General features: G+C 35.5%; 1 protein-coding gene across 3 annotated transcripts in view; it reads right to left on the bottom strand.

Annotated features, from left to right (window-relative positions):
* The window catches only part of cfap221 (cilia and flagella associated protein 221), a 66,704-nt gene extending 52,261 nt beyond the window's left edge, over positions 1–14,443 (bottom strand). For 2 of the 3 annotated variants that reach the window (XM_051930947.1, XM_028806907.2), the window contains exons 1-5: positions 10,620–10,706; positions 9,191–9,357; positions 7,822–7,922; positions 3,992–4,078; positions 1,712–1,807 (exon numbers count right to left, since the gene is read on the bottom strand). In XM_051930947.1, coding sequence (XP_051786907.1) covers positions 1,712–1,807; positions 3,992–4,078; positions 7,822–7,922; positions 9,191–9,305 — 399 coding nt within the window. In that variant the 5' untranslated portion in view covers positions 9,306–9,357; positions 10,620–10,706. Of the gene's footprint in view, positions 1–1,711; positions 1,808–3,991; positions 4,079–7,821; positions 7,923–9,190; positions 9,358–10,619; positions 10,707–14,383 lie in introns of those variants that run through there. The other variant, XM_051930948.1, reaches the window with a different exon arrangement.
* Between the last annotated feature and the right edge of the window lie 6,653 nt (positions 14,444–21,096).

Genomic DNA, 21,096 nt, shown 5'->3' with positions numbered 1-21,096 from the left:
ACATAAGCATTGACCCCTTTTAAGCCAGTATTTGGTAGCTGCACCTTTGGAGGCCGTGATAGCCTTGAGTCTGTGTGCACAGGCCTTTGTCAGGTTTGCACATCTGAAAAACTACATTTTTTCCTCATTCTTCTTTGCAAAAATGTTCAGACTCTGCCAGGTTGCATGGGGATTGTGAGTGAACAGCTTTTTACAAGTCCAGCGACAACTTTTCATTTGGATTGAGATCTGGGCTCTGACTCAGGCACTAGAGTTGTTGTTTTTGAGGCATTCCTGTATAGCTTTGGAGTCTTCTTGCTGGAAAACAACTTTTATTACAAGGGTTAGAGTCAGGGTCAGGGTTAGGGGATAGTGTGCTTTTGATAACTTGCAGTGTCTGGCTTACGCCAAACATAGAGTTTAGTCTAATTGACAAAATACTTAATTTTGGTCTCATCAGATCATGGAACTTTCTTCCAGGTGTCTTCAGAGTCCCCCATGTGCCCTTTAGTAAACTCTAGCCAAGATGTTATGTGTGTTTTTTCTCATTACCACTCTCCTATAAAGCTACACGAGGAGAAGCACTGGGGCAACATTTGTTGTATGCACTGTATGTGCAGTTTCACTACTGAAGCTTGCAACTCCTACAGCGTTGTCATCTGTCTCTTAGTGGCCTCCCCCACTAGTCTTCTTTTTGCACAATCACTAATTTTTGTGGACTGCCAGTTCTAAGCAGATTCATAGCTGTGCCACACTGTTTCCATTTTTTAATGACTGATTTAACTGGACTCTAAAGGATACTCAGAAACTTGTATATTTTCTTGTATCCTTCCCCTAAATTGTGGTTTCCAATCACTTTTCATGGAGTTGCTTAGAAGTCCTTTTGTCTCAATTGTGTAGGTAAGGCCACATAGGTATGCCATATTAAGGGGGTAAATACGAATGTAATCAATTACTTTGTGTTTTATATTTATACTTAATTTAGACCTCTTTGAAGATATACATTTTACTTTGACATTAAAGAATATTTCCTGGTAATCAGTGTCAAAAAGCCAAATAACATCCACTGTGATATAATGATGCATAAAATTAAAATGTGAAAACTTTCAAGAGGGTCAATACTTTTTAAAGGCACTGTATAATATGGGTACATACAGAAAAAAACAGAAAGAGCAGCTAAAAATAAGTTTATAGGCAGGCGAAGAAGTCAAAATGCATATTGAGGAAAAGAACCTCACACATGAAAAGCAAAAGCTGAAAAAATTAGAACACAAATGCTGAACTGTTACAGCATAATATGAAATCATGACACTAGAGGTATACCTGAGACTAAGTAAATGTGACCCACTAGTATGAGAACAAAGCCTGTCTAAATACTTTGCAAAATTACTAATGAGCTCCACTGGATGGAACTACAACTGCTCATGATTTTTAAAAGCAGATATCACTGGTATCTACAAGTGTTGGTAAGGACGCAAGACATAGTAATAAATTGTTATTTGAAAAATTCGTATCATTTGATGAAGAAAAAATGTTTCAACTGACTGTATTCTAGCACTAATTTTTAAAGAAATAAAAGTATATATGTTAAGGGCAAACCACTATAACTAATTAAGAAAAAAATTAAGAGGACAAATAATTTTACATAAACATAAATATGAGAGTTAGTTTACCTGAATTAATTTACTAGGGCTCTTCACCTGTTTGAAACTTTGGGGTACACAGTGCTTACCTTACAATGAACACGTATGCTGTCATAAAAGTAGCGCCATTCATCTGGACAGAAATGGACTGTTACTGTATAACAAAATCCAGGGGCCAATCGATCCTGTACCCAAAATTTAAATAATAAAAAAAATGTTACAGATTTTGAGTGACTAGCTTACCAAGTATTATAACATTTTCTACTACATTCACTAGAAGGAGGGCTGATCCCAGAAACTATTTTTGGGGAACCACAACTGACAGTTTTCTATTAAGTAATATCATAGCTTAGATACAGTAAATCAAGCTTAAAGTTTAGGAATTTGTTTTTATTTAATGTATATCTAATAATGAAGCACCTGATATATACTGTATATAGTGCTCCAATAATCTAAATCATGACCAAGGGAATGTTGGCACTTAAACCTATCTGTAGTAAAGATATTAATAAAGACAAATCTAGCAAGAAATAATACTGATAACAATGTGCTAAAACAATATTTTCAGACTATTAACAATTTTTTTTTAACTTGCCTGTCCCTTACAGTATATATGTGAATATATAAGTGGTGTTGCTATATTTATTAAATTAGAACACTCTAGACAAGAACAGGTCATTCAGCCCAACAAAGCTCTCCAGTCCTATCCACTTATTTCTTCCAAAAAAACATCAAGTCGAGTTTTGAAAGTTCTCAACGTCTTATTGTCTACCACACTACTTGGTAGCTTATTCCAAGTGTCTGTTGTTCTTTGTGTAAAGAAAAACTTCCTAATGTTTGTGCGAAATTTACCCTTAACAAGTTTCCAACTGTGTCCCCGTGTTCTTGATGAATTCATTTTAAAATAACAGTCTCGATCCACTGTACTAATTCCCTTCATAATTTTAAACACTTCAATCATGTCACCTCTTAATCTTCTTTTGCTTAAACTGTAAAGGTTCAGCTCTTTTAATCTTGCCTCATAATTCAACCCCTGTAGCCCTGGAATCAGCCTAGTCGCTCTTCTCTGGACCTTTTCTAGTGCTGCTATGTCCTTTTTGTAGCCTGGAGACCAAAACTGCACACAGTACTCAAGATGAGGCCTCACCAGTGCATTATAAAGCTTGAGCATAACCTCCTTGGACTTGTACTCCACACATCGTGCTATATAACCTAACATTCTGTTAGCCTTCTTAATGGCTTCTGAACACTGTTGGGAAGTCGATAGCTTAGAGTCCACTATGAATCCTAAATCCTTCTCATAAAGTGTACTATCGATTTTCCGACCGCCCATTGTGTATTCAAATCTATCATTTTTACTTCCTATGTGCAATACTTTAAATAGAAAGCACTTTGAAATTGTGTTTACTTGAAAAGTATTATATATAGTAAATATTGATTGTTCGATTAGGAGTAAGAGGTGTAATCTTGTCTATGAAGGCAGACACATATGAAATACACTGGCATACATAACTGCAGAATATATGGAAAATAAAGGATAAGATATTTGAAGCTTCTGCTAATTGCCAGACCTCTGTTTACACAATAGACAGATGCCTCTGTTAATTCAGTGAGGGTCTGAGTGGAACGTTACAAATACATGCTGTATAATAAATCTGGTCAATGTAAACTATGTCATAGACAGATATCTTAACATTCTTCTCCTGTCAAGAATACTAGTAGTATTTAACTGCCATGTTAAAAGTGTACATCTCTCAACATTGTATTTCATATTCACTGTGGCCAATAACCTCAACATAACAATGACTCAGATAAGAAAAATCATTGACTACTCACACACCACCCAGAATTTAAAGATCACATTTAAAGTATGCAGCACTTATGAAACATAAATATATTTAATACAATATTCAGCTTACAGTACATGGACTCCAGTTATATGTTATTCAATTCTTTGTTCAGAATTTTACTAAACTCTTTCTCCTAGAGATTTCAGAATCAAATTTTCCCCAAAACCATAGTTTCAATTATTTACATATAATTAAACATTTGTATTATAAAATCAGTAGTCAGGAATTAGAGCAATATTTAAAGTTTTCCATTAAAGTTTATGCATGATGTTTTTTAATTATGTTATAGTAATACTCATATTTGCAATAAAGGAGGATAGGATTCATTGTCTATCTAGAGGCCATAATGTTAGAGGGAAAATGTGCAACACCTGCATCAATATAGAAAAACTTTATTATTTGGGTTATTTTGAAAAGTAACTCAAGAATTAACTGTAAAGCAACATATCTACAAACCACCCCTATACATGAAATCACAGGCATCACATTTTATTGCAGCAACAAGACAAAAAAAATTACCTTTTTTGAGTATTTGATTTCAAAATACTTTGTCTGAGTAGGCAGTATGTGGATATTGGTTACTTCTGATGAAAGATTAATCAGTTTCTGCAAAATTAAAAATATATTTGTAAATATGTCATTGATATATGATACATATATAATTGTAGATATTCTAAAATTAATAAATGTATTACCTATCATTATATTAAGCATATTCAATTAAGAATCACAGAGTGCAACAGTCTACCTATTAAAAAAAGGTTCAAATGCAAAGCCTTCTCTTTGAGAATTTAGAAAAATCAGTTAAACAACTTCAATATTTTCTAATAAGATTACACACAACTTTGTCTTTTTACTTTTTGTATTTACATTTTATTGGAAGTACATAAGGTATGTTTCAATTAATATAATTTGACTGCCTTTGAAGTGATGTAAACAATTTTGTGTGTGTGTGTGTGTTCTACAGTAGAATGCAAGTCATAATAGCTCAAAATGAATGCTCAGTCCTAATGAGGCATGGAACAATTATGACAATTGTAAAATGTTAAAAGCCAATTGATTTTGAGAAAAATTGTTATAGCAGATCTTTTTAAATTAAGCCTTTATCTAGGTTATATGCTGGACACATTAGATTTTTGAAAAATTTAAATAACTAATTAAAATCAGAAAATTCCAATATACATGTTTTTTTTTATTGCTATAATTTTAAAGGCTAGTTTCAATGTTGGTTGCTTTTCAAAGAAAAGGCATAGACATTTCCACATTGTTTACTATATATTAAACCAGCACTTTTTGAAAGCTCTATCTTTATTTTACTAATTTATTGTGATGTAGCTATGAACCTTCTTTTTAACTTTCACCTTTGTACCTCACCATCAAGTAGGAACTGAAGCAGAAAATTCTAAGGACAATTGTCATTCCCCACACCAACCTCCTTTAGCCACCTTTTGCAACTCACAAGAAGGATGGCGACCTTATTCTAGCCACAGGTATGCATATCTGGAGAAGGCATCACAGGGTGCCGTTACAGGTGGTGAGGTGAGCATTGAAAAAGTTAGGTGGGAATGAATAGTTAGTGTCTGCAGTGATGTCAATGTATGAGAAAGCAATAATTATAATAATTCTTTGCATTTATATAGCGCTTTTCTCACTACTCAAAGCGCTCAGCAATTGCAGGTTAAGGGCCTTGCTCAAGGGCCCAAAAGAGCAGAGTCCCTATTGGCATTTACGGGATTCAAACCGGCAACCTTCCGATTGCCAGTGCAGATCCTTAGCCTCAGAGCCACCACTCAAGAATGGTGGTCAGGACAGGACAGCAGATAGGAACAGTGAAAGTTCTGAGGTGAAGGAAGAACTATAAAGGGGATCTGTTCTGAGTCCCCAACAACTTCTCTGGTCACTTCCCCCACTGCTATTACAAAAAGCCACTGAATCCAACACATGGGTTGTTGGAAGTGGATGCATAAAAGCTGATATGAAGAGTATTTTGCAGGCGGTGAGTATTGCACCAAGATTTAGTTGTAGGGGAAAGAGTCCAGACAAAGAAACAGAAAAATACAAGTTTAGAGGTATTATCGGATGATATAAACAGAATGGACCACACCCAGAGGATGCATAGAACTGCAGAGAGTGGAAGAAAACATTTGGGGGTAGCTGGCTAACCTGAGTAAACCCAGAAAATAGCCATTACACTGGTTATGATTGATGATTACAGTGAAGCCAACACTGTATTTATATAAGAGCTCCTTTTGATACTTGCCATCATTGTACTAATCAATATTGAAATGTACTCAGCTGTAAAGTTTAAAGGTGTGGCTGCTCTTATTTTTTATAGCTCCTTTTGATATTTAATGTTTAAAATCCATAAGGTATAATTCCAGCCTCCTCCTAGTACCTCCCAGGGGTGTGTTTTTCCTTTACTATTATTCATTATACTGCTCAGTTTAAAATTTGCAATTGTTTTTTGCTCAATAAGGCATCTTATGATGGTCCACTCTGTTAACGTTGCTGTATGAAATACAGTAATTATAGGTTGAGTGAATTCTGTAAAAATTATTACTAAACAGTAAAATAATGATTTCTTTCTGAATGTAAAAAGCATTATTATAAAAAACAAGATTAGGCTAATAATTATTTCTATTAATGTCATTGTGTGAGAAAATTTCAAGCCTGAAGTAGATTTTTTATTATAAAATAATATACTTTTCATTGTGAGTTAATAGTATACTTCATTTCAGTTTCAATTTATCATGATGTCGAGCTCTTCTCAAAGGCATAGATTTACAAAATTAAATATTCATCCATTCTCTAAACCTGCTTTATCCATTACATTATTATGGGAGCTATGGCAACATCAGGTGCAATGCATAAACTAATCATGGAACAGACACCAGTCCATTAAGGGCACACTTGCAAACAGCCCCAATTAACCTAATATCCTCAGGATGCAAGAAACAACCAGAGTATCCACACAATGTATACATAGACAAAGAGGGAATTTGGAAATTCCTCTCAGACAGTGAATAGGCCAGGGTTTGAACCCAAGTCCTTGATGCTAGGTGCTAACAGTGCTAACCACTATATCACATCATTATCTAATACTAACAATAAAATATAAAACACCATTTGACAAAGCAAATTGAGAAAATGGGTAGAAGTATGAAATGTGCATACATACATGAGTGGGCAAAAGTAGGCTTATAGTTGTATGAATGCAAAACACAGAGTTTATTCTTGTATTACTAGGGGGCTCTGCCCCCTGCTTGCTTCACTCGCCCACCCCCAGATTTGGTTAACCGGATATACATTTTAAAGAGATTGTTATTTTCATTACATTCATTTTTTATTTCTTGATATTTGCCAGTAATAAAGCTGTAGTGAATGAGTTATTTCCCCTCCCCCCCGGGGCGTGCTACGTGGCAGCAACTTTGCATCTCTGCCTCTCACGTTGTGAAGATGGGGGCTGAACGCACGCTAAGGAGATGTGGTCGCTCCTCCGAAACCCCCTCTTAAACAGTCATACAATGGGAAACAAATACATTTTTGTTTACCTCCTCTATGCTCGATCAGCTGGCTTGCTGCTGCTGCTGCTTAAAGTTAACATTCTGTGTCTGCCTGTTTGTGTCTGGATCCAAACCTTTCCACATTATATTAAATGAAAAACTAACAACAACTGACTGCAAACCATGGAACCAGCATTCCAGCATTCAATATAAAAAAAAAATAATAATAATAAGACAAATTTGTCAACAGCAAGTTAATGTTGAACTCAGAGAAGAATGTAATACTTCACAATAAAACAAAAGTTTGAAAAATGACACACTGTATTTTGAGAGACATTTTGATTTGGAAAAATGCAACAAGAATGCAATTGATATACATAGGTGTGGGATGCAAGTTTTTCATGGGATGTTTTAGAAAAATCATTCTTTACTGAGGTAGTAAACAAAACATATTTCTGCATTTGAACTATGCTAAAAAGCTGTTGTAAATTTTAAGTAATATATATAAATCATAAGTAAAATAAAATCATTAAATGTGTTTTCTTATGTTAGTGTACTACTTATTAAGATTAAATATTTATACTTTCTTGCACTCTGATTTGATTGATTTTATTTGGAACTTAATTGTTTAAAAAGCTCTGAATCTTGCTCTACCCAGAATGCAGCAGAATCAGATAATAATAATGGCAGTTCCCTGCTGACTGCTGGTAATGTTCCAAGATGCAATTAGATAAGAATAATCATAACTATTCAAACATGACATATATACATATTACAACATTAAGGTTATTTAAATGTTTGCTGCAGTATACAATATTATTTTGTGTCTGCTTTCCTTCATCTTACCAATATTTGCTTGTAACGTTTTCCCAGTTCAAAGCCACCAAAATGCAATACAGCTGGCTCAGCCTGTATTATCCTGTTTTTAAGAAGTTTGGTGTAAACCTCTGAAAAAATAGGATATCCATGAATACAGAAAATTATCTCATTGACTGACAATAACAAATAACATATAAAAAATTAAAAATGAAAATGAGATCGGACTGATGAACACATTTAATAACACAAGCACAGAATGATTAATGTAATCAAAGATGTATCACAATAAGATGCATTTTTATGCAATAAATAAAAAAAAGGGAAAACAACAAAAAAGAAAGCCAGATGTACAGTATAAGAATATAAGATTAACAATGTGCTTATATTGAATTTGCAAAATTACTTTTTAGGAGGTTAAATATTTTAAACTCTGAGGCTATACATGAGCAATGTTTTTAAAATCTCTAAAGCAAATGATATGTTACCCCTAAACGTTAGTGTGAACACAAACCATTTGGAAGCATTAATTTTTATAACACAAGTCAATTAGTAACAACAAAATGCATTTGTAAAAGTAACATGCATTTCATTGTTTGACAAAATATTTAATGCTTCATAAAGTTTATTGCTGTTTATTATTCACACATATTTCGAAAAGATTTATGAATGACTCTAAAAGGCCTACACTGCTTTGACTAAAAACTGAAGCAAATAAGCTTCATGGTCTATGACTTTATAATGTTTGTCATTATTGGGATTCTAATTCATTACTAAAGAAAAAAATCAGAATCAAATGTACAGTAATTAATAACACATTATGTAAGCCTCTGAAAGAAAATCTATATAGGTATGGAAAGTTTACAATACGAAAATGAAGGATGATCACAATAATGGGAAACACCCATTACTGCATTTTCTTTCACAAACAGCTGTGCATATGGTACAAACCTTAAGTACTCTAATTCACTGATATCTTGGGGCCAGTTAAGAATGACTTTTGTGTTTCCATTGTATTGTAAAAGACATTTTGATTTTGTTTTAAAATGCATTTACTTCCACATAAGATAAGGTTAATGCAAATTTTTGCTCAATAGTACTGGGCAATCATTCACATTAAACGCATGTATGGTCCCTCAATAATCTCATCAATACAAAATTTATATTTCATTGTCTTATCCAGTCATTGGATTGGAATCTTGTTGATCACCTGTGAGATATTCTAAATAGTCTTAAAACAATATCTACACCTAAACTCACCAGTCCCAAAGCTGTTAGACTTTCTTAAGAAATAATATTGCTGCACTTCTGCAGAATATTTGATTATGCCAATTCTTGTTTTTTTCAACCCATACATGTAACATCTGTAACAGATCTAAAGTACCAGACAGGATCTTACTTGATTCTAACAGATGATTTGGCACTTTATTGTCTTTTTTCGGCTGTTCCACCAGCTGGCCTAATGGCAGAGATACTGACTCCTTGAAGTTGACAGTTGGTTGAATAACTTCCATGTCTAACTAGCTGCATTTGAATCCTAAAAAATGTCCCTTTAGCACCGTCTTCCTAAGAAAAGAAAAACTAGAATAAATGAGGGCAGTACAGAAATTAAACAAAGGAAATAACACACTTCTCACCTTATACAGGTATTTAAAAACAACACCAAACAATAAAATAGATCCAAACCACATTTTTATTGCATATAACTAAAATGAGCAACTACTACTTCTAGTCAATCACCTAAATGCTTAAGTGAATTCTATGGTTGCGTTTACACAGTAGTGTGAAATTCATACTTGCATGTCTCTTCAGACAGTTGATACAAGCTCAGTAGAAAAAAAAACCAAAACAGTATATATAACATGCAACATATATCCAATTAAACATATACACACTATGTATTTGCAAGTACCTAGTTATACGTACATTTTTTAACATTATACACAATGTTAAAAGATTGCCAAAGGAAAGTGGGGCACAAAACCAATTTTTCTAACCCATTACTGTACTTTGCTGTTACATATCAAATGCAGTGGCACAAAAGACCCACATAAAAGATAATAATTGTCTCTGTAATATACTTTATATCTTATACATTTCTTTATACTTAGTTTTTGTACCAGAGGAACAATATAAATTATTAAATGTGCATATTCTAATATAAAAAGACATTAACTAACATTTTTTCAGTAGTGTCTATATTTAATAGTGAGTTAGTGTGGTCATGAAAATTATTGGTGCTTTTAAAATAAAGCATGACTGATACATACTATTAATTCGTTTTACGTATTAGCCACTGATTTCAAATGAGAAGCCTTCTGTATACTAGGTCTGACACTCAGTTTAATGTAAAGCTACCATAATGTCCATTCATCCATTTTTAAAATCCACTTTTTTCAGGTGGATGCTACAGTGGTTTTCATTGGCATAAGACCATAGCTAAACCTGGTCTGAGTGCCATTCTTTCTCAAGATAAATTCAAGCTCACACCCAATCTAACATTTTTGGGTTGGGAGGAAACCTTTTAAAACACGTGAACACATGCAAAACCCACACAGAAAACAACCCAGCTAGGAATTAAATTGGCTATCAGTGACAGTGCTTTTAAAGCCCATTTTAATCCATTAATACCGATCACCACTTTCCCAATGAGTCTTTTGTCTAAAACACCTCAAAATAATCTACATATATGTTTTGCCTTTTATTCATGATACAAGTACGAAAAAAGGCAAAAATATCACAATACAAAGAAAATAGTCTTCTTCAAGCAAACAAAAGAGGAAGTACTCAGACATAAAAAGGAGTTATAAAAATTGACCAAAACGTACTTTACTCTCACTGCAACAAGCAAAGGCATAAAACTTTATTGTCCTTCCATGGGGGAGGTGTACAAGTCCCTTCAAGTCAAGGTCCGAGTGTCTAAAAAGATAAATAAACAAATAATTTCTCATAACTACGATTACAGGCATCAGGTGAATGCAAAAAGAAAAAAGGGTTAGAAACAGATTTATTAAATAATAGCACTAGCCAGCAGTATCTGCCAATTTGCACTTTTCCCACTGCCAAGGACACCACTGAATTCTTTGTTATACTATGATTAATGTAGACTAGAAAATGGAAATCAATACAACATTGAAAGGTAAAGATAACAATATTAAACCAGTGAAAGAATGCCCGATTGTTTTCGTAATCTAAGGTGATACTGCATAGTTACAACTGTCAAAGGCAAATTTCCCCCTGCATGCTATTGCTCTTGGCTGTGTTCATTTTAAAAGTCTGATAAACAGTAAAAAATACAAGAAGACAATTACCAACTTTTTTTTTTTTTTAACCAACACTTTTTTCACTTTTGACACTAATTAGATGTGTCATGAATATTCATATAAGTACATTCACCCATCCATTGTTTTTCAAATACAGATAATCCAATTCAGGGTCATCGAAAGACGGACCCTAACCAGGCAGTGCAAGGTATTCAGAAAGAAGCACACCACAAACAGGTGCAAGCCTTTAAATATACAATCATTAAAACTGTAAACATTTGTTCATCTTATAAATATCTATGAAAGACCTTTTTCTCAGAATCTGAATTTTGTTTACATTATGACACGGATGATTCATTGAGCCTTCACTCTCTAATTGTGTTAAGCTTGTATCGAGCCACATCTTGACCGGCTGCTAAGCTGTCTGTCTTGTGTCCATTTTAAAAAGCATCACTAGTTGTTTCTGTCATTTCTTCTGGGAAAAAAGACCAAATCTTATTCTCATATGACTGTGAAATACTTGTGTTGCTAGTAACAATGCCCCGATTTTGGTATAAGGAACATCCACTGGCTATAGTGACAGTCCCAGCTTTTTTTTTGTCAGTTTAGTGTTTAAACTCTTAGTTAACAGGAAGATTAAAATATTATTTTGAGAAAATATTATAATGAGTGACCACCCAAAATAATATAAAATTATAAAAAATATCTGATCCAAATACAATCAAACCGATTATTGATTTGCCTAAAAATTTTAAGCATCAGTGTGTTGATTTTGCTCACTAATTTAATTCAAAACTGGACTGCAGGAAACTTGAACTGATCCTAGTAAATATATGCATACGGCTAAACCATCCCTGAATGGAACCTCAGTGAACTGCACAAAACACTCAATATGCATTTGACTGGAATATGGACAGAACAAAAACACACACAAAAACACAGAATGAATGTACAATAAACCATATATAGGGATACTGTTCATCAAAACTGCAGCATGCTTCAGAGTCTGGAGTTTAAATCCTGGTCTGTATGGAGTTTGCATATTTTCCCTGTATTTACATAGTTTTACTCTAGGTGTTCCAGTTACCAACTATATCACAAATACAATTTGACTGCCAACTCTGAATTGAACCTGTGTGAATCAATATGTACACTTTTATGACTGAAAAGAAATCATCAACACTGAAGTATGAAAAGTTCACAAATTAAGGCACATGCAGGTTCAACAAAGAGTCATACTGATTAGTGTCCAATGAAGGACATACTGTAAAGAGCACCACAAAAATGATTTAGATCTCCTGCACTAACATGCACCCTTCACTCTGAAAATCTGACTAGTTAAATGCTTTGTCATGATAAAAAATAGCATTGTTTGCCTTTACAAATGTGTAGTCTGTGTGCTTTTTAAATCAATATGCCAGATGTGTGATTTTTAAGTAAGCTTACACTGAAAAAAACTTAAATGAGAACAAGTCACATTTTCGGCTTTAATAATAAAACATTCTTAAACTTCCTTGGTCCAATTCAGTGTTACAGGAGACAGGTGCCTATTCCAGCAGCACTGGACACAAAAAAGGAACAAGCCATGGCCAGAGCACTCGTTTGCTAAAGGACTCACTTACATACCCATTCTCACACTCACACAGGGTCAACAGGGAATTTCAAGTGAACTAAACAGTCATATCTTTGAGAAAATGGGGAGCATGTGCAAACTGAACAGACAACAAATGAGTGGGGAATTTAAACACAGAAAGTTGTATCAATGAGGAGGCAGCACTAAGCACTGTGCCAATGTGCTGCTCTAATAACAATAATAGCCCTTATTTTATATAGTGCCTATCCCATCCTTAAACAGAATAATTTGAAAGTGCCATTTCGACTAACCATTTTCCTTTTTTATTGTGGTACTATAGTAGTTAGCACTACTCCTTCACAGTTCCACTGACCTGGGTTTAAATTCTGCATTTGTTTGTTATCTGTATTGAGTTTTAACTATTGTAACATTTGTGCCGCACATCTTCCGAGTAAAATGTTTCTTCACATGTATCCCCAATCTCTGCCTGCTGCTTTAACTGGTAATTCTAAATTGACCCTGTTAGGTGACAGTAAGTGCGTGAGGCGGCTCTACATTAGGAGTGCACCTTGTCCGGGGTTTTTTCCCCTTCTTGCTTTCAGTGGTGGCAGGGCAGGCTTTGTTACCAAGACATAGAGTACACATTTTTTAAGGTGTTCATGTATAATTTTGTAAGGTGTTCATGTATATATACTATAAAGACTTCAATACATGTTCTGTTTTGGTCAAAAATAAAAGCTCTCTAATGATAAAGTAGTCCACTAATGAAAACATTATATTTGTATCTAAGCTCTGCTCTTTAAGAGAGGAATACAGGATATTGTAAAACACTTAAAAGCAAAGATGTATATTCAGTAATACTAAAATGTTAGGCAGCAAACAATTATTTTACATGGCGATTTTCAAAGATAGAAAGTAATATACTGAACACATATTCATCCAAGCCCTCTCCTTTCATTATATTGCTACCTCCCTTCATTTCTGCCTGAACAATGTTGTAAAAATTTGGACATAATGAACAGGTAGTCTGTTATCTGTCCATCTATCATTCATTTTTGTCAGACTGGAGAAGGATGAGGAATTGACTCACCTGTTCTGCAAAGTTAAGAGTATATTTCCTTCAGATTTTGAGAGGAATAAACAAGGAAGTGCAGTCCTTGGTACCCCAGAATGTCCAGAGACACAGGACAAGTATTTTGTAAGCATCAGGTACTGTCTTAAAGCTGTAACATCAAACAAATAACTCAGACTTCCTTTGGTATCAGTTACATTCTTTCTTATTCCGAGTTTGGGTCTCATTTGGCCCAGTGTTTACAGAAGATATATTATTTATCTGATTTATACATTTTTAGTTTAACTTTTTATTGAATGTGTTGTATAGGCTTGATTGGGATTTTTTGTGTTTAGAATCCTATTTCGCTCTGTATAATTCATTCGCGAGTGATCACTTACTGTACTATTTCTATGGGGAAACGAGCATTCTACGTGTACCGATTATTACACGACAGAAACGTGTGCAATGTGAATTTCTTCTTGAACGTTTTATGCTTTCTGTTAAACGAATCTTGCTTGAATGTACACAAACTAAGTTCCAATTTCACAAAACTTCAAAACCTGATATACTGAACAGCATGACATGCATCCACCTCTCTACAGCTTTGGAGTATTCATTTAGGTAAAACGTAGTAATAAAACTATCTATCACGTATTGCTCGTGTTCCATGAGATTTGGGTACATTGTAAAAATTAAAAGTACCTGCCTGACTCCGATGTGAAAGCCAGTCAATTTCCTGCAAACAGCAGCGTCGCCATGGTGATAAGACGCCCTCTCTTCCGGAGACGAAGACATGTGGGCGGGACTCCCGGTTGAAAGTGAAATCAACGGCTCAACTCAATGATGGGAATAACTAACCCAGTGCTGTAAAGAGACACATTGGGTATTATGAAAAAAGTAGCATATTTATGTTTACTTCATATTATGACTGTTAACTCGTTAAAGGTGAAAACCACCTTTTGAAGGCATTTTGCATCGTGATATTTGCCTGTTTCACCTTCAAATTCCGTGCATCTGTTTAACCCAGCGAATCGACTGCCTTTTAACTCATGTGTACATTTACATACATGCAGACAGTCTGTTTTTAAAGTACTTATGCAATTAAATGTAAATGCGTACAATTTCACTGTAGTGTATTTAACATCAACAGAGATTCTTTATCTACCCTACCTATAAGATTTTTGCAAAAATGGGGTGCTACTGCTTTTAGTGCACACATAACCGCAGGAAACTCCAAAATCCGTTTACGTCGGTCTTTTGATGGTAGGAGAGCGACAAGTCACCCTCAGGAGAAAATGAAAGCAACTGTCCACTACCAAAAGGGCAACGCTCAGCCTCAAACATACAGACGAGTTTTGCACCAGGTTCACGGTGACGCCGATCTCGGAAGCCAAGGTTCCATGATCACGTGCAGCTGCATTCACGTGGGATTGGTAGACTAGAGATCAGCACCATTCAAAAGACAAGCGCCTCAAGGACCGTACACTTCGCAGAAGTCACCGATAAATGTACGAAGTTCTGCTGTGGCAATGTCCTCTCACCGGTTTAAAATTATATGAAATAAATAGGTCCGTCAAGAGTGTGTTGTGTTCAAATTGCGTATTGTACAAAGCCATAAAATCGACCTGATTTTATATTCGCGAAATTAGGGCTGATGATTCATTTCTTTTCACGCAGATAAAGGGCGATCTCGCATTTCTGCCGAAAGAGAAAGAGTGGAGAGAGCAATCCACTCTTTTTCTAAGAAAAAATCATAACCACAGGAGTTGCTGAATCTCAGCCCTCCAACTTCACACATCCCTCCCAGTTCACACTTCATGAATTGCCCAAGTGTGTACCAAAGGTCACAGTCAGATGAAACAAAAAGCAGCAATGCTACCCCAGCCTCCCTATTTGGAAACCCTCACATTCTTGGCTGTGCCTTGATAAATTTTCCATAAAGACCACAAAGATTAATGGTAGCAAGATACAGTCTTGAGAGAGCTGCTTTCATATAGGGAATGAATAGTATGCAAAAGCAGCCCTAAGCCATCATATTCCTGTAGCACCATGCACAACATATGTCAAGGGACACAGTTATAATCTTTTTCCAAATCTGCAAAACATGTAGACTGGGTTATCATACTCACATGCACCCTCTAGTTACTGTGCCAGGGAGAAGAGCTGGTTTAAGCTCGACAGCCAGGACAGAATCCACATTGTTCCTACTGCATCATAGGTTCGGCACTGGGATAGAGGTTCCTTCCAGCACTCCAGCATAGACCTTACCTGGGAGGCTAAAGAGTGTGATCCTTCTGTGCTTCTGTGGTTGGAACACACCCTCTGGTATAGGGGCCCTATACTAATCTGTATTTTGTGACTTGCTGAGTGGTTGTGTAGGTAGGGGCCCCAGTGCACTGCTTTGCCCAGGGGCCTATAATGCTGTTATGACAGCCCTGCTCTCAGATGTAGGAGTTGAACGCATCATAGATGGAAGCCTCAGCTAGATGTTCCCAGGACAACTGTTCACCTAGGCTTTCCCTGTTTATCTGGACTACACCCCTAACTTTGAATCCAGCTCACCACCAAATGGTGACCTTTTGATACCATTGCCCCTCTCTTTACCCAAGTGTCTAAAACATGTTGCCTCAGGTTAGATGGCATAACTGCAAAGTCTATCATTGAACTTCAGCTCAAGGTGCTGGCATACACTAGTGAGGCTCCTTTTGTTTATACATGGTGTTTGTTATTGACAATCCATGACTAGCACAGTAATCCAATAACAATTCACCATTCTGGTTCTGATCCGGCAGGCCATTCCTCCAAATCATGCCCTTCCAGATATCTCTGTCATTCCTGACCTGAGCATCAAAGTCATTCAGTAAGACTACTGAACCAGTGGATGTCACTCTTTTAAGTGCCTCACCCACCTCCTCTAAGGCTCACTACTCTGAACAGCTGTTTGGTGCATATGCCCAAAAAAACAGTCATATTTTTCCTCCTTCCAACTCGTGGCTGCATTGAGGCAACCATCTCATCCACCACAGAAAACTCCAATTGCACAGCCCTCAGCTGGGGGCTTATTAGTATCCCCACATCCAGAGAAGGTCTTTCACATATCAAAACTCTAGAGCAGGACAGAGACCACCACTCATCAAGAGGTTTGGTTCCTGAACACTTGCTATGTGTTGAGGTGATGCAACCTATACATTAAAACAACTTATTGTAAAGTCAAACAGGTGACTGAAGAAGACAGAAAAACTATCACCTCCTAAAACCTTTTACTGAGACAGGAAGCGTAACTGTGATTAAGCTGGGGTTTTGTCTCCTGAATTTCTATAGAAATTAATTTTTATAATAATTTGACTTATATTACTTTATTACTTTTATCATTATTCATTAAATGCCATTTTGATTTTTTCTGGAGTGGTCAATATTATTTTTTGTAGAGATCACTTCATGGTGGTAGTCACATCGTTCATGGTTGCTATGCCCATTGCTGGTCAAATAAGAAGTCACTTAGTGTATTATTTCATTGCAAGCTGCCTACTTAAGATGGCAGTGTGCATCTTCTGGCATCCCAGCTTCCTAATTACTACTACTGCTGCTACTGCTACTAGTTATAGTAAACATTTCTTTTGACTACAATTTAATTTACTGTATCTGATTTTCGTGACGTTCTGCATGATTATTTTGGGTTGTTTTGATACCTACTCATCTCCTGGTACATTTCTCACATTTTGCTTTAAAGCATTTAATTTTACTCAGAGTTTGTGTTACACTGGCAAATAATAGGTCTGTATATATCTAATGTTAATAAATAATTTACTTCTAATCATTCCTTCTCAAAAAATGTGTAGCTCCTCAAATTCATTTAGGGTGCAAATATGTGAATTGCATAGTAACATGGTTCTATTTTTTTTTTTACATGAAGATTTTTTGATGCTAAATGAATTATTGTGTTCAAAACTTCTCTCAAGACTGTGGACCAATACTGACTATATAAATTCTGTATACAAGAGTAAAGTATAAAGAATAAACTACTGTGCACTGCATTATAGACAACGTGGTAAAAAATACAGTGTCAGATTCCAAATCATGTTGAGGAGGATTACTGATGTTCAACTCTTTCTGATATAATTCCATTTACTCAGTAATATTCTACTGATATGGATTTAAGTTCTGTCAACAATGGTTGCACAAAACTGGTTACAATACAATGAATACTTGTACACTGATATTGTGGAATGATTTACTCACCTGCCTCTTTGGGAAATTCTAATGAAAAGTACTGTTTTATGGGTGGTTGAAATGCACATTTGGGTTACATATATATCAATTAATGAATTGTGTATGAGGTTACTTGTTACTGAGTGTTCTCCAGACTGACAGTTTGATCATGCTCACTCTTGTGTGGCATGGAAATATTATTATGTCTGTCAATAACAGTCTGAGTGTAACACACACTATGATAATTGAGTGAAACAGAGTTGTGTATAAGAAGAAGTCACTCAGCTGAAACCTTGGTTCAGCACACATCATCCAAATTATTTTGAATGTGAGACTTAAATTTCATTTTTAACAATGCCATACCCACTAAGTGGGAGATATTTAAATATAATTAATGTACTAACAGGAATTTTGTTTGCCTTTAAATACTGACTCTCTTTATCTCTCCTTTCACAAAGCTTCTCTAAGTTATTAGGAATATGATCTGAATCATTTTAGAGCTCCATGTTGTAGGATATAGCTAATGATAGCTTGCTACAGGTATTTAAGACAGATACATCTCAGGATTTTTCACTATTTTCTTTGAGAATCTGAAAGTAATGACTTTTGCTCACATTTAAATAAATATTTGCACCAGGTGAATATTACCAGTTTACTACCCAAGAGTAAGCTGAAAAACAGTTAGTAAAATCATATGGGAGATGCATTAACTTGTTTCAACTTAGCTTCAAAGCCTTGTTGTGCTGAACGTAAGTGCAGTGCATTCTGGGAAATCTGAAAGGCAACGCTAGACTCAGAGTATTTTGCTTAGTTAGAAAGTGCAGCTTTTGATTTCTGTGGAAATCAACCCTGACTTGGTGATGATGAATTAGTTTCATTTCCTTTGTTTTGAGAAACTGTATGCCCTGTTAGCAGAAAAAGGCCAGATCTTCACTTTGGGCAAGATGGGGGTAGACAGAGTGACTATCTGCCTTTTATTAGACTTAAAAAAAGAGTTCTCTTATTTCAGTTTAGTAGCAAAAATGGAACTTTCAATTCCTTTTTTGACACAGCGGTAAAAAGCTTAGCTTAGTTGCAAAAACGGACATTTATAAAGAGATTCTTAGCTAAATATAGACACGTAAATGGAGCTTGTTTGACATTTGGAAAAGGAGCCCTCACTCTGACAAAAAAAAAAAATATTTTCATTTTTCACCTAAGGATATATAATCTGTAACTAGGGAACAGGACCATCTGGGATTTGTCATTTGGAACTGATTGAAGACTGCATGAACCCATCCAGATTGTATAATTACTTGTATTACTTACCAGGGTACATGAAAAAGTAAAGGAAATTTTAAAATTATGCAGTAAGCTGATGTGATACAACAGGAAGCTGATGTAATACAACACATTTGTGATGGCTTTTGGGTATTTCTATACTGGGAATATGAGAATTTTAGCAGGTTTCACTCCCTCTACCCAAAAAGATCTCACTACTGTGTGTTATTCAACAATGGTGCAATCCTGCAGTGGAACGTCCATGGTAATTTCACCTTGGTTTCAAGTAGACTACCAACAGGAACATGTTTGAACTACCCATAAGTCACTGCGAATGTGTTGGATTGCATCAGCATCTACCTGTTTAGGTTACTGCACAATTTTCAAATTGCCTTTATTTTTTGATTTATCCTCATGTACTTACTGCTATTGTTTAATGTGCAAAAAAATATTTTAAGTAAAGCAAGCCAAGAAGTTAAGATTGATCACTCCTTACCTAACTTTGGTTTCTTAAGGATTCAAAAGGATGTTTTTAGGAAGTCCTCTGTTGGTGGAAAGTTGTGTTGAAGTAAAAGAGTAAAAGTAAAAGACAGTACCAGTGAGTGAAGCAGCCTGCTGACAGAGGTCCTAGGGTTGAATATATGGGGTACAATACGGACAGTGAGACAGGTAAAAGGTTAAAGGCTACAGCTGTATACCTGGTTTTCATTTTTCTTTCTGACCCCACACCCCCTATTAAGAAAAGAACCTAACTTGGTTACTTGGTGCCTTTCATGTTAAGCACATGCCACAGGTGATCAGATAACGTGAGAAAAGAAAAATAAAACACCTGCCTACCATGCTCAGACCTAACTAAACAGAGCAACTCATACTAAGATGAATATGAATATTGTACAGTATACATTAGACTTATCCCCAACAAGGCATTACATGTTTCCCCTCTCTTGGTTAGAGTTGATGTGACTATGTAATTGGAAGATATCTCCATCGATGCTTGTGTTTCACTGCTAGATTTTATTGCTTGCCTGTTTCTGTGCATTAGCCCAACCAAAACAGAAGTTGTGATTCTGAATACAAGCCCTGCTTTCTAGTCAATCCAAGAGTTACCGGGAGTGTCCTGGGGGTGTGCAATGCTTCATACAATTGTATTCATTTCGAGTACCATGCACCTTTTTGTGAACTGATATCAAGTTCCATTCATTAATGGCACTCGGAATTTGCTGACCGAATGACCAGACAGGAAGCCCTTTTAAATTATTATGCTTTTAGAGTATTTTAGTGATGCAGCTTATGCACCAAGTCAATAATATTCTTAGATTAAAATGGCATGCAGTAGTCTCCTCAGTATTAAATGCTTTGTGGCAGGACAGGGGAGACAGCCAGTTATTGTTACAACTACAAGTAATACTTCCAAGCCACTTGTTTGTGAACACAAAATACAAGACATTTTCATCTTTTCACATTATGGTATGCATTTAAATTCAATTTCTCATAGATCAACCGTTTTCATTTAGGCATTAACTGTGAGCTCACCTACAAGTGTGCATCATATTGGATCAATTGGACAATGGGCAGTACTCGCCCATACTTACAGTTGGTATACTTGGCACCTTTTGCAGAAAAACACTGGTGCTTTCTGTTTTCTGCTTTCCTTTTCTCCCCTTTTTTGTCTGATGTTGAACATCCTGTCAGATGTGGTCCTCTTAACTTTATTGTACATCCTATACTGCCTTCATTTTTGATATACTTTTTCAGCACATTATTTGAATTCTGAATTACTAAATTGGTTTGTAAGCAGTGCAAATATTTTTAGGTACCGCAGTTTACCTCCCATACCCCCAAAGAAGTTTTTAACTTAATCAGCTTGGCTTGGCATGAGTGAATATGGTCTTGTGAATATGGCAACCCATCTAAGGTGGGCTTTTGGTTTTATATCCATTGCTGCT

This window comes from Erpetoichthys calabaricus, chromosome 8, assembly GCF_900747795.2.
Source record: "Erpetoichthys calabaricus chromosome 8, fErpCal1.3, whole genome shotgun sequence".
Classification (NCBI taxonomy): domain Eukaryota; kingdom Metazoa; phylum Chordata; class Cladistia; order Polypteriformes; family Polypteridae; genus Erpetoichthys; species Erpetoichthys calabaricus.
This window is presented reverse-complemented; position numbering and strand designations above follow the sequence as displayed.